General features: G+C 43.7%; 1 protein-coding gene across 2 annotated transcripts in view; it reads left to right on the top strand.

The window, feature by feature from the left end:
* LOC112260193 overlaps positions 1–14668 on the top strand; it is a 62148-nt gene that overhangs the window by 22136 nt on the left and 25344 nt on the right. The window contains exons 25-39 of one of the 2 annotated variants that reach the window (XM_024435110.2): positions 106–261; positions 367–500; positions 784–942; positions 1378–1558; positions 1667–1878; positions 2081–2269; positions 2809–2951; positions 3104–3263; positions 6850–6933; positions 7187–7324; positions 11288–11404; positions 11506–11598; positions 11756–11979; positions 12326–12528; positions 14270–14518. In XM_024435110.2, coding sequence (XP_024290878.1) covers positions 106–261; positions 367–500; positions 784–942; positions 1378–1558; positions 1667–1878; positions 2081–2269; positions 2809–2951; positions 3104–3263; positions 6850–6933; positions 7187–7324; positions 11288–11404; positions 11506–11598; positions 11756–11979; positions 12326–12528; positions 14270–14518 — 2442 coding nt within the window. Of the gene's footprint in view, positions 1–105; positions 262–366; positions 501–783; positions 943–1377; positions 1559–1666; positions 1879–2080; positions 2270–2808; positions 2952–3103; positions 3264–6849; positions 6934–7186; positions 7325–11278; positions 11405–11505; positions 11599–11755; positions 11980–12325; positions 12529–14269; positions 14519–14668 lie in introns of both variants that reach the window. The other variant, XM_024435109.2, reaches the window with a different exon arrangement.

The raw sequence follows: 14668 nt of genomic DNA, 5'->3' as shown, positions 1-14668 counted from the left end.
TTATAGACTATTGAATACTTGATCCAATACTGTCTATTGAGTGTTTTATAAGCCTGTTACTGTAAAGTCATAGTAAAGCCATCATTATTGGTTGGCTATCCACAGTGGTTTTGGAGAGGAGGCTGGATGATGGGCGGAGACAGTACTCAGTGGAGGCGGAGCTCCTTCTGCCTGGAGTGGTGGGCAGCAGGATTCTAGGGCTGATAGAGCAGAAGGGCCCACTGTGGAGCTCTGCACTGAGGCTCAAATATGGCCTGCGAGGTGAGTGGTACTTTGCCATGCAGCCTCTCTAAGGCACACGGTGGAGCTCCGCTCTGAAGCCACTATCTGTCACTTTGGGGTTTGCTGAACTTTGACCTTCCACAGAGGACTCCCGACACTTGCGTCAGGAGTGCCACACGTCCCAGAGCCTGAGGAGTGAGAGGGAGCCCAACCAGACGTACCGCATGAGGGCTGAACACGAATTCTACTGCTCTACCACAGCCCACATCAACCACAAGGTAACCATTGGTAACCGCAAGGACATGTTTAATATCATACCGTGTTTTAGGTTTGTTCGAATTGTTACCTCATAGGCTTACAGTACCTGGTTGGGCAGGACTCAAATGTTTAGGCGCTTTCATTCACTATCTGTGTTGTTAATGGTGTTGCAAACATTATGCTCTGACCGAGCCATTGGAGCCATGCACCATCTACTCACTAGTTACTCAAGTTGTCAAAGGATAGGAATAGAATAGAATCCTTTCCTCTCACCACTCATCCTATCCCTCTGTATTCTTCCAGGTGCAGCTGAGACACGAGGAGAGTCCCAGCCACAGCAAGTCCAGTGTGGATGTGAGCTATGGGAAACACTGGGACGAGATCAACAACAAGCACCGCCTCCTCCTCAGCCAGTCCTTCAGGAACCAGTCCAGACACAACCTTACCAGCTATGCCCTGGAGGTACACACCACAGGTTTATCTCTATTGATCTAATATCTAGTATGTCTAGTTCTATGACCGTGGTATAGGATCTTGTGACATGGCTAATCATCAGGTTTACCATAATGAGTACAGCAAGTAACATACTGCATTGTTTGCGCCCTGGAGATAGAAATAGTGATAATAGAAGCTGTGCTATCTCTATCTACCGTATCTATCATCTATTTTTCTCTATCTCAATCATCAGGGGACAATTTAACGCAATTAATGACAATTGAGAGTTTCTGCCATCTAGAGTAGTCGAGTGATAAATGCCTTGTGTTTTTGGTGTGTTTGTACTTTGAGATTATGAGTGGCTTGTCCTTGGGCATGGGCAGGTCTCTTATGTACATTCAGCAATAACAAACAAAAATGTAATTCACCACTATACAATATGCCACCCAACCTTTCCTCCAGTTCAGTCTGCAGGTCCCTGACAAGCGGCTGAACTACAAGACCCAGCTCATGCACTCTCACCTGAGGCAGAGGGGGGCCGAGAGCAGCACCCACCTCAAAGTGAACTACAACGACCAGATGCCTCTGGTGGCTGGACTACACTGGAAAGACACCTCCAAAGCCATGTTCAGAAATTGGGAAGGTAATGAAAGATTGAAGGGCATTATTTGCTGTCGTATGCAATGTCATGTGTGTGTGTGTCTCTATGCATGGCCGTCCGCACGTGTAACTGTGAGTGTGCTGTCTCCAGGTATGTTCAACATGGACACTCCCTGGCTCTACATGCACACCACGCACAAGCTGAGTCAGCCCCAGCGCCACACCTACCAGTTGACCTCTGAACTCACTGCCCGCAAGTGGCTGACTGTCCGTAGCCTCGTGCTGGAGGGCTATTACAGAGACAGAAGCAAGGACAGAGAGGCCCGCCTACACCTCTATGCACCCGCTGTCACATATCTCAAAGTATGAAGCTTCCTGCTAGTCTTTGACATATTCAACAATGGCAATTATATCAAAGCAAGGGATACCTTACTGGACTGGCTACATCTCTAGACACAGTCATCAAGTTTGGGCCATACCTGTATTCACCCGTTCTTGTGGGAAAAGGTTCCATGTAGAACCCATACCCTAAGAGCGATTTTGTGCCGGTTCTGTTGTGTTCCAGGCAGTTGGCTGGGTTATGGTGGCTAAACAGGGTCTGAAGGCCTCCTGCACCATCAGCTCTGTGTGGAGCCCTGCCCTGAGGGGAGACCTCTCCCTGGAGAACAGCAAGCAGGGCAGGACCCTGCAGCTGGCCTCCAGCTATGGCAAACACAACCTCAGCCTCACCGCAGGACTCACTACCCTGGACAAGGTAGGCGGAGAGGATGAAGTGTAAGGATTAGCATGTCCTAAAATGTGCACCGTGCGTACAGTAAGTGAGTAAAGCTCGATAGTGTCATGCTAATTTGTTTTTGGCAGTTATCAACCATTCATATTTTTTTGGCAATGATTTGTTGATTTATGGTTGACGATTCAGGAGGGCAGAGGAGGCTGGTGGGCGGTGCTATAGGAGGACGGGCTCATTGTAGTGGCTGGAATGGAATGGTCTCAAACACATCAAACATATGGAAACCACATTTGACTCCGCTCCCTTTATTTAATTCCAGACATTACAATGAGGCCGTCCTCCTATAGCTCCTCCCACCAGCCTCCACTGAAGGAGGGGTGAGGCTTGAGGCTCAGGGTGCCTTAAAAGGAACACCGTATCACAGGGATTGAGTTAGCTAGTGTCATACAAGAAGAATTGACAGTCATCAACCACTCATATTTTTTGGCAATCTTTTTTTAAGCTACAGTTTTTTTGGGGCATGTCTAACATAGCATATCACCATGGTGTATGACTCATTGCAGAATTTAAGGAAGAGGATGGTGATGATGAAGATGACCTTATCAGAGCCCAAACACCCGTCTATGGAGTTGGAGTTAGAGGGTGGAGTGGAGGAGCTCAGGAAGGACAAACAGATTTATCAGAAGAGAGCGTTGCTACTCCTTCGGTATGTATCCACTTACTGGTGCTCTTTATGAGTGTGATTGAATATAACTTGATGATAAGAATGGTGATGAGGATGAAGAATGATGGTTAAATTGCATTGTAAATCCTGACAAAAAAATAAAGTTATAATTCCCCCTCCCACCCCGTTAACAGACAGCCGTTCCAGAACTTTCTACAGAGCTTCCTTCTCCAGGAGACTTTCACCGTCGACCTCCACAAGGGCCTTTACATCCTGGAATCCAAAGCCCATCTCTATAGCAACAGAGACATCATTCATACTCTCACCCTGGGATACCAGCAACCCAGCCCTTTTGTGAGTCCAGGACCACTCGTGTTTCTGGGCCCATATTCACAAAGGTCTCAGAGTAGGAGTGCTGATCTAGGATCAGGTCCTACTAATGTCAATATAATCATATGGTCGTTCCTGAATTTGTAGTTATTTAAATGTATTTAGGTACACCTTCCCATTCTAAATCAACCAATATTAATATTAATGACTTTAAATAATTTGGACCTTTATGATAACATTGTGTCACCAGTAGGAGTAGTAACACCAATGATGGTAACACCCATGAGAAATGTTAGGTTATTGAGGATTTTCTTAAGTGGAGGCCACAGATGGTCAAATGTAAGTGTAACAGTATAGCTTCCGTCCCTCTCCTCACCTCAACCTGGGCTTGAACCAGGGACCCTCTGCACACATCAACTGACACCCACGAAGCATCATTACCCATCGCGCCACAGCCGCGATGGGTAAGGAGAACAACTACTTCAAGGCCTCAGAGCAAGTGACGTCACCGATTGAAACGCTATTAGCGCGCACCACCGCTAACTAGCTAGACATTTCACATCAGTTACATAAGGTCATTAACCTTTTAAAAATGATTTACTAAAGTGATATGATTAATCATTTTGCTCACATTGTTATTTCCCTTCATTTAAATTGAGCAACAAGAAAGTGACACTTTGGATTTAGACACCAAGTGATCAATGGAATCCTCAAATTGAAGACATACTAAAAGGGTGTGATTAGCTAATCATTTTATTGAACATATACCCCTCCCCCGATAACAGTTTTCCACTGGAGGGAATACTTGTAAATCACTGTAATAAGTGATTTTCAAGGCGTTGACACCGATGACATAAAACTGAGGGACAGACATTATACTAGTAAAAAATAAGTACTTTAATAGCCTTCTTTGTTTTTATTGATTTATACAATATATTAAATCATTTTGTTCACTTTCTAGCCTTCAAAATAATAAACACGGTCAGGTCCAAAATTATTGGCACTCATGATAAAGATAAGCAGAAGAGACTGTATCAAATAAATCACACAAATACTGAGGTATATTGTATGCAAAAAAAAAATGAAAATTGGATCGAGGACTTTTTAACTGACCGCCCACAGAGAGTCCCCATGAATGGGGCCCTCGCTGATGAACTGACCCTGAACACAGGGGTGTGTCCCAGGGGTGTGTCCTTTCACCCTAATTGTTCTCTATCTACACTAACGAGATGAAGAGCAGAGGAAACAATGTAAGCCTTTTTAAGTACACGGATGACATGGCTCTGGTAGGAATCTTTTTAAAAGATGCTACGTCAGATGGGGACTAAACAGACCAACAACCTTCAAGAATGGTGCCCGGTCAAGTTTCCTCCCCATCATCGTGGAAAAGACAAAAGGGCTGATCATCAATGGCAACAACTGTCCGCAATCACTCTCTCTGAACGACCAACCAGTAGAGGTGGTTGAGTGTTTTAAATACCTAGGGACATAAAATGATAACAGGCTGGGTTTTACAGAGAATGCGGAGTGTATATTTTAAAAAGCAAGGCAACGTCTGTTCTTAATCAGGAAATTAAAGGGGTTTGGGGTCAACCAGGATGTTCTGGAGAGGGTGTACAGCAGCTTGGTGGGGAGCATCCTCATCCTCAATATGACAGTCTGGTAATCTGAGTGTGAGGAGCAAAAGCAAACTGACCAGAATAGTAAGCACAGCCGGCAAAGTAATTGGTCGACCACAGGCACATTTGAGCATTCTGTTCCACGAGGCAAGCAGAAAGAAGGCGCTGGCTGTCGTTGGCGACCCCCCACCCCCCGCACCCCCCCACACCCACCCTCTACACCCTCAGTTCGAGAGGCTTCCCTCTGGCTGGAGCTTCAGAATGACCATGGCCAAGAAGAACGTGTTCAAACATTCATTCGTTCCTTGTGCTGTTGGACTACTAAATGCAAGGTAAATTGTATCGGTATATGTACTAATCCATCTAGTGCAGTTGAGACTGTGTTTGTTTGTGAGTGAATGTATTAATGTCCTCTATGTTGTTAGTGTATGCAACATGATGGACTGACTGGTTTAAATGTGTATGACGTGAGAAGGTATGTGTATGTGATTCTTTTAATGGAAGGTGATGCCAAAGCAATATGTCCTTCCTGGATGGACAATGAAGTTTTATTCTATTATTTTATACTAATATAATTGCTCAGACAAAGAGATTTTGTTTACCAAGTAATATATTTTTAAAGATAGGGGTCAAAATGATTGGCTCCCCTGTTTCAATATCTTTTCAATACCTCAACTTGCGAGGATAACAGCACTGAGCCTTTTTTCTTAGATGTTTTATGAGATGAGAGAACACATTGGGAGGGTTCTTGTACCATTCTTCCATACAGAATTTCCCCAGATCCTTGATGTCCTTCGTCTGTGCTTACAGTCAACCCTCTTTAATTCGAACCGCATGTTTTCATTGGAGGGTCATGTCCGGAGACTTGCTGAAATGTTGATCATGTGGTCAGTTAACTTACGGCTGGCTTAGTTTCAGCCTTCTGACAGAGGCAACTAAAATGTCCTGGTACTGGGTAAAGTTCATAATGCCGTTGACCTTAGCAAGGGCCCCAGGACCAGTGGATGGCCCCAGGACCAGTGGATGTAAAATATTGAAACAGGTGTGCCAATAATCTTGACCCCTATCTTTTTGAGAATTTTGTTCTATTACTTGTTAAATAAAATATATTTCTCTGAGCAATTGTATTAGCATAAAATAATAGAATTTCCCCTCTTTTGGGGGGAATACAATGTAGCTGTAAGGATCGACGCTGGTAGAGACGAGAAGCAGGTACAGGGAGTGAACATATAATTATCAACGGACATGGAACAGGACAGGATAGCGTCTGGCCATAAACACATCATGACATTAATGCAGATACAGGGAACAGACGGGGGAGCAGACAGTTATAGATGGGACAATCGACAAAGGGAAGGAGTCCATGTGAGTCCAAAGAGCGCTGTTGCGCGTAATGATGGTGACAGGTGCGCGTAATGAAGGGCAGCCCGGTGCCCTCGAGTGCCAGAGAGGGAGAGCGGGAGCAGGCGTGACCGGCGCTCAGTATTTGTATTATTTATTTTATACAGTCGTTCTTGCTCATCTTTATCAAATGTGCAAATAATTGACTGACTGACTGTAGATATCTCTAAATCCCCAAAATATCACTGTAACTCCACACATCACTACTGGGACAAGCCAATTTGCCTACCCTAACAACTGCATAAACATAAAGTGTTGCAGTATAACCAACTTGGATTATTGTCATTGGTAAACAGTTCAATACAAACAGAAACATGTATGATGTGTAACTATTTGCTATTTTAAAGTGTTTTTTCATGGTTGCCAGTTTCATGGTTCAAGGGACGCAAATTGCCGCCACAATTCAAGAACGACCCCTATTCATTATGATCTAAAAATCTAAACGGATTCTGGATCAGCACCCCTAGTCTGGAACACTCTTTGAATACAAGCCCTGAATTGCTATAGGAAAGGTTAATACAACAGTCATTAGTCAATCTTTCTCAGTGATGTTGTCTTCTATTGGTATCTTCTATTTGTATCTTCTGCAGGTGTGTTCCTCCTTGACCCACCCGTTCAGCTATGACGTCATCCCTCCAGACTCTGAAGTGTGTGTCACAATGTTTAGCAATCAGGTAGGGTGATTGATACCCATCACATTTCAAGACATCAACACAAAACCTCTGGTACAGTCTGTTTTGATAAAAACAATGGTACGTTAAATGACTAAATTGAATTTCAGTCTAACAAAACTTGTAGCAGAGCACATGTGGAGAATGAGTTGGTAGCACTGTACTTGAGTCCAATTTTATGTCTGCTATACCCATAGAGATCCTGTGGGTGAAAAAGTACTCTATAAAATCCTATGGCCGCCATATTTCTCTACAGACGCAGAGAGAGGTGCGAGGGAGTGTTCGGATCGGGAAGAAGGACAGACTGACGTTCCTTGGACAAATTCAGTTTAACCCCTCAAATTTACCTCAGCATAGGGTCAAAGTTCGAGCCAACCTCACCCACCTACTCCAGGTAAGGTAGATTCTATGAGAGGGACATTAAATAATATAAAGAGTATAATATATAATATAATATACAGTACCAGTCAAAGTTTGGACACACCTACTCATTCAAGGGGTATTCTTTATTTTTAGTATTTTATATATTGTAGAATAATAGTGAAGACATCAACACTATGAAATAACACATATGGAATCAGGTAGTAACCAAAAAAGTGTTAAACAAATCAAAATATATTTTATATTCTTCAAATTAGCCACCCTTTGCCTTGATGACAGCTTGGTTACTGCATGATTCCATATGTGTCATTTCAAAGTTTTGATGTCTTCACAATTATTCTACAATGTAGATAATAGTAAAAAAATAAAGAAAAACCCTTGAATGAGTAGGTGTGTCCAAACGTTTGACTGGTACTGTATTCCATCCGTGTTATTAAGGGCTCTATTTTAACAAACCTAACGCAATTGTAATATCTAAGTGCAGGTGATTGCGTTATAGGTTCAGGGGTGTGTCAGACATATTTTTCATTTTTCACAATTATTGCCGCACTTGTTGGCGCGAAAAGGCTAGGTTTTGATGAATAAAGAAGTTGCTGGGGTGTCCAGGCTTGTCCCCTCACTGGCCAATCAGAACGTGCTCCATTGCGAGATATGTGGTTGCTTCAACTGTCTTTTATGTGTTGCCGTGGAATCAACTCCAATTCCAATTTTAGTCTGTTATTGTTACGGTTTTCTGTATGTGAAGGAGAGTCGGACCAAAATGCAGCGTGGTTAATTCGATACATCTTTAAGAAATGATGAAACAAACAATACAAAAAAACGTAACGTGAAACCGAAACAGCCTAAACTGGTGAAAACTAACACAGAGACAGGAACAATCACCCACGAAACACTCAAAGAATATGGCTGTCTAAATATGGTTCCCAATCAGAGACAACGATAATCACCTGCCTCTAATTGAGAACCAATTCAGACAGCCATAGACTATGCTAGAAAACCCCACTAAGCCACAATCCCAAAACCTATGAAAAACCCCAATACAAAAACACACCACAAAATAAACCCATGTCACACCCTGGCCTGGCCAAATAAAGAAAGAAAACACAAAATACTAAGACCAGGGCGTGACAGTTATAGTTTGTTAAATAGCTTACAGAAACGAAAGAACAAAATGTAGACCTATCTTTGCGAAATAGGTTAGCTTGAACCCATTTGCAGTCCACAATGCTCTAAGTAAATGCATGGCTTCAATACCATTCACACTGATATAGGGTCTAGGCCTACTGTAAATTGCATTATGGCTGAGCATGGACATGCCAAACATGGTCAATAAGCAAGATTAAAGTAATTATTGATAAGCCCCAAAAAGAGAATGAATAATTCTAATGAAATGCTAAACAACAACAACTTGGCTATGTCACACCCTTTTTTTAATATGTTTAATATTCCAGATAGATTGTGATAAATTTCCAATCACCCATATATTTTTTGTAAAGAAAAAATAAATAAATATATATACAGTACCAGTCAAAAGTTAGGATACACCTACTCATTCAAGGGTTTTTCTTTATTTTTACTATTTTCTACATCGTAGAATAATAGTGAAGACATCCAAACGATGAAATAGCACATATGGATCATGTAGTGACCAATAAAGAGTTAAACAAATCAAAATAGATTTTAGATTCTTCAAAGTAGCCACCCTTTGCCTTGATGACAGCTTTGCACACGCTTGGCATTCTCTCAAACAGCTTCACCTGGAATGCCTTGCCAACAGTCTTGAAGGAGTTCCCACATATGCTGAGCACTTGTTGCCTGCTTGTTCTTCACCCTGTGGTCCAACTCATCCCAAACCATCTCAATTGGGTTGAGGTCGGGTGATTGTGGAGGCCAGGCCATCTGATGCAGCACTCCATCACACTCCTTCTTGGTCAAATAGCCCTTACACAGCCTGGAGGTGTGTTGGGTCATTGTCCTGTTGAAGAAAAAATGATAGTCCCACTAAGCTCAAACTAGATGGGATGGTGTATTTCTGCGGAATGCTGTGGTAGCCATGCTGGTAAAGTGTGCCTTGAATTCTAAATAAATCACAGTGTCACCAGCAAAGCACACCCACACCATCGCACCTCCTCCTCCATGATTCACAGTGGGAACCACACATAAAGAGATCATCCGTTCACCTACTCTGCGTCTCACGTAGACACAGCGGTTGGAACCAAAAATCTAAAATATGAACTCATCAGACCAAAGGACTGATCTCCACTGTTCTAATGTCCATTGTTCGTGTTTCTTGGCCAAAGCAAGAATCTTCTTCTTGTTGGTGTCCTTAAGTAGTGGTTTCTTTGCAGCAATTCGACCACCTCAAATATTTCCACCCCACCAGTTTTCACATGACGAAATTGCAAACGAATGTCTTTTGACACGAGTGCCGCCTTAACACCAGCCCAAAATAGAGCCCTATACAGAGCATTCTGAAAGTATTCAGACCCCTTGACCTTTTCCACATTTTGTTTTACGTTACAGCCTTATTCTTAAATCTACACACAATACCCTATAACTACATTTTTGCAAATGTATTGAAAAATGCAAATAACATATTATTCAGACCCTTTACTCAGTACTTTGTTGAAGCACCTTTGGCAGCGATTACCAGCCTCGATTCTTCTTGGGTATGATGCTGCAAGCTTGACACACCTGTATTTAGGGAGTTTCTCCCATTCTTCTCTGCGGATCCTCTCAAGCTCTGTCAGGTTGGATGGGGAGCGTCGTTGCACAGCTATTTTTCAGGTCTCTGGCTGGGCCATAAAAGGACATTCAGAGACTTGTCCCGAAGCGCCACTGTCTAGGCTGTGTGCTTTGGGTCAATGTTCTGTTGGAAGGTGAACCTTTTCCCCAGTCTGAGGTCCTCACCCTTCTGGAGCAAGTTTCCATCAATGACCTCTCTGTACTTTACTCCATTCACCGTTCATCTTTCCCTCGATCCAGACTTCCCTCGATCCAGTCCCTGCTGCTAAAAAACTTCCCAACAGCATGATGCTGCTGCCACCACCATGTTTCCCCGTAGGGATGGTGCCAGGTTTCCTCCAGACATGACATTTGGCATTCAGGCTAATGAGTTCAATCTTGGTTTCATCAGATCAGAAAATCTTTTTTCTTATGGTCTGAGAGTCCTTTAGGTACCTTTTGGCAAACTCCAATCGGGCTGTCATGTGCCTTTTACTGAGGAGTGGCTACCGCCTGGCCACTCTACCATAAAAGGGGACGTTAAATGCTGCAGAATTGTTTTGGTACCCTTCCCACGATCTGTGCCTCAACACAATCCTGTCTCGGAGCTCAACGGACAATTGCGTCAACCTCATGGCTTGGTTTTTGCTCTGACATGCACTGTCAACTGTGGGACCTTATATAGACAGGTGTGTGCCTTTCCAAATCATGTCCAATCAATTTAATTTACCACAGGTGGACTCCAATCAAGTTGTAGAAACATCTCAAGGCTGATCAATGGAAACAGGATGCACCTGATCTCAATTTTGAGTCTCATAGCAAAGGGTCTGAATACTTATATAAATAAGGTATTTCTGTTTTTTTTTATTTTTAAATCATTTGCAAAAGTGTCTAAAAATCTGTTTTCGCTTTGTCATTATGGGTTATTGTGTGTAGATTGATGAGGATGTTTGTTTATTGAATTCATTTTAGAATTAGGCTGTAACGTAAAAAACATTTGGAAAAAAGGAAGGGGTCTGAATACTTACCGAATGCACTGTTTGTGTTGACATTACCAGAAAGGAAGTGTGGAGTTTCATCCCAATAGTGTGAAAAGACTTCTTCATCTTGTCACGTGTGCAGTGATGTGATAAAAACGATAGGGGAATATGATGGATGACCACTGGGAATTTGATTTCACCTTTCCAAGGAAGGGAGACAAGGAGAGGAAAAAACTATTGTGATGGACCCATGACTTTCTTAGCTATTTCAGTTGAAGCTCCCTTCGTCGGCCATACTGGAAGGAGATGTGTCCTGGAATCCGAACAATAACAGTGTGTTTGATTACCTAGTGAGAGGCAAAGTAGGAATCAACCGGCAGGAGTGTCAGGTAAGAGTAGCTATTCAATCACAACTTAAATAAAAAATATTGCTAATTTATGATTACAGCACTTATCAATCATTAACAATGTGGGTTTTTATCTCCATCAGTTTTCTCTTCATCTGAATGGCTCATCAGACAGAATTGGTCTGTATTCCTCGCTCACACATCCCTTCCAATCCAAGATCCTTAAAACATTGGAGGTGGGTTGCTAATGTGCTTTTTCAAAGGTTGACAATTGAATCCCTTAATTGACGAGGTATATAAAATTTAAAAAAACATGTCGCTTTTTTGTTTTTTGGTCAGCGTATCTCGTGGTTTCTAATGGGTTTAGTAACTTTACTCTTTTGTATTCTCCAGGCCCGGCTCACTGCATACACTTCTATGGTGGACGGCAGAGTGAGCAGCTCTCTGTGTGTGAGGGCTGATGGGAAGGATAGAGCCCTGCTGGAGGCCCAGCTCTCCCACTCCCTACAGAGAGACACCAGAGCCCTGAGTCTACATCTGACCCTGCTCCAGACTCTACTACCTACTACAGCCACTCAGCTGCACCTCAACATGTCTGCCAACATGTCCTCAGATAGGTGAGTGCATTCTCACTAAATCAAATCAAATGTTATTGGCCACATACACACAGTTAACAGATGTTACTGCAGGTAACATCGGAGCTTGTGCTTCTAGCTCGGACAGTGCTGTAATATCTAACAATATATACCCAATACACACAAATGTAAGTATAGGAATGGAATTAAGAATATATAAATACTAGTCTATCAAGTAGCTACATACAGTGTGTACTTAGGACAGGTCTGTCTGTCTTAGCCACAGTTTTGTTGTATCCCTCCCCATGCGTTCTCACTCTGTATCCTAATTGTAATCGTTCATAGTACCTCCATACCTTCTCATCTCTCCCTGTCTATCTCCTTCCAGACTCTCCATGCATGTTGCCTATGACCAGGGAGGGGAGGTCCTACAGGCCCAGGTGGCTGGCTCATTGGAGCACTCCCCTGGTTCCCCGTGGCTCCGGATGGCTGTCAACGGCGGCCTGAGGCACTCCTTACCCAGCCTCACTGCTCTGCCTCCTGCCCTGAGTCTGGAAGGAGCCCTGGGGCAGTCAGACTGGCTCACTGAAGGTATGGATCTATTTGACATAAGAAGTGATTGAGACTCATTCATCTGGTCTTGTCTCGAGAAGTGCCATGACGAACCCAGGTTTGTGTATTTTCCATGTTAATGCTGTATAAATGGTGAAACACACACACACGCACGCACGCACACACACACACACCTTCTCACCTATGTGAGAATGCTGTTCATCAACTACAGCTCAGCATTTAACACCATAGTATAGTACCCTCCAAACTCGTCATCAAGCTCGACCCCGTTGCACAGGGTACTGGACTTCCTGACGGGCCGCCCCCAGGTGGTGAGGGTAGGTAACAACATCTCCACCCCGCTGATCTTCAACACTGGGGCCCCACAAGGGTGCGTTCTGAGCCCTCTCCTGTACTCCCTGTTCACCCACGACAGCGTGGCCACGCACGCCTCCAACTCAATCATCAAGTTTGCGGACGACACAACAGTGGTAGGCTTGATATCCAACAACGACGAGACGGCCTACAGGGAGGAGGTGAGGGCCCTCGGAGTGTGGTGTCAGGAAAATAACCTCAAACTCAGCATCAACAAAACTAAGGAGATGATTGTGGACTTCAGGAAACAGCAGAGGGAACACCCCCCTATCCACATCGATGGAACAGTAGTGGAGAGGGTAGTAAGTTTTAAGTTCCTCGGTGTACACATCACAGACAAACTGAATTGGTCCACCCACACAGACAGCATCGTGAAGAAGGCGCAGCAGCGCCTCTTCAACCTCAGGAGGCTGAAGAAATTCGGCTTGTCAACAAAAGCACTCACAAACTTCTACAGATGCACAATCGAGAGCATCCTGTCGGGCTGTATCACCGCCTGGTACGGCAACTGCTCCGCCCACAACCGTAAGGCTCTCCAGAGGGTAGTGAGGTCTGCACAACGCATCACCGGGGGCAAACTACCTGCCCTCCAGGACACCTACACCACCCGATGTCACAGGAAGGCCATAAAGATCATCAAGGACAACAACCACCCGAGCCACTGTCTGTTCACCCCACTATCGTCCAGAAGGCGAGGTCAGTACAGGTGCATCAAAGCTGGGACCGAGAGACTGAAAAACAGCTTCTATCTTAAGGCCATCAGACTGTTAAACAGCCACCACTAACATTGAGTGGCTGCTGCCAACACACTGACTCAACTCCAGCCACTTTGATAATGGGAATTGATGGGAATTGATGTAAAATATATCACTAGCCACTTTAAACAATGCTACTTAATATAATGTTTACATACCCTACATTATTTATCTCATATGTATATGTATATACTGTACTCTATATCATCTGCTGCATCTTTATGTAATACATGTATCACTAGCCACTTTAAACTATGCCACTTTGTTAACATACTCATCTCATATGTATATACTGTACTCAATACCATCTACTGCATCTTGCCTATGCCGCTCTGTACCATCACTCATTCATATATCTTTATGTACATATTCTTTATCCCTTTACACTTATGTGTATAAGGTTGTAGTTTTGGAATTGTTAGCTAGATTACTCGTTGGTTATTACTGCATTGTCAGAACTAGAAGCACAAGCATTTCGCTACACTCGCATTAACATCTGCTAACCATGTGTATGTGACAAATAAAATTTGATTTGATTTGATTGATTTGACACACACACACACACACACACACACACACACACACACACACACACACACACACACACAAATGTGTTATTCAGTACTATGAAGTGTACATGTGTGTTGCAGGGCAGCTGAGAGTGACAGTGAGTAAGGCTGTGTACAGTGTGGAGCTGAGTCATCAACAGGACCAAGGAGACACCTGGGAGGAAGAGGATGGCATGCTGGGGAAAGAGCCTGACGCGGCCAGTGATTGGTTGTGCGCTCGGGCAGGGGAGGAGTCTCTGTGTGTGAATGTGAGCCGCCGATTGGGCAGTCAGGCGAGGGGTGGAGTCAACGCCCAGCTCTCTCACTCCTCCCGCTGGCTCCACACTGCAGGTGATCCCCTCCATCTGTCTCTACTCTGAGTCTCTACTCCCCCATTTCCTCTTCCCTCTCCTCAGATGTCCTCCTTCTATGCTCCTTTCTCCTCCACACTTTCTGTCTCCTTAGATATCCTCAATTAATATGATAATATGAAACCGTAAT

The sequence above is a fragment of the Oncorhynchus tshawytscha genome, linkage group LG10 (genome assembly GCF_018296145.1).
Source record: "Oncorhynchus tshawytscha isolate Ot180627B linkage group LG10, Otsh_v2.0, whole genome shotgun sequence".
Taxonomy (NCBI): domain Eukaryota; kingdom Metazoa; phylum Chordata; class Actinopteri; order Salmoniformes; family Salmonidae; genus Oncorhynchus; species Oncorhynchus tshawytscha.
The sequence above is the reverse complement of the archived record's forward strand: the minus strand, read 5'-3'. Positions and strand labels throughout refer to the sequence as shown.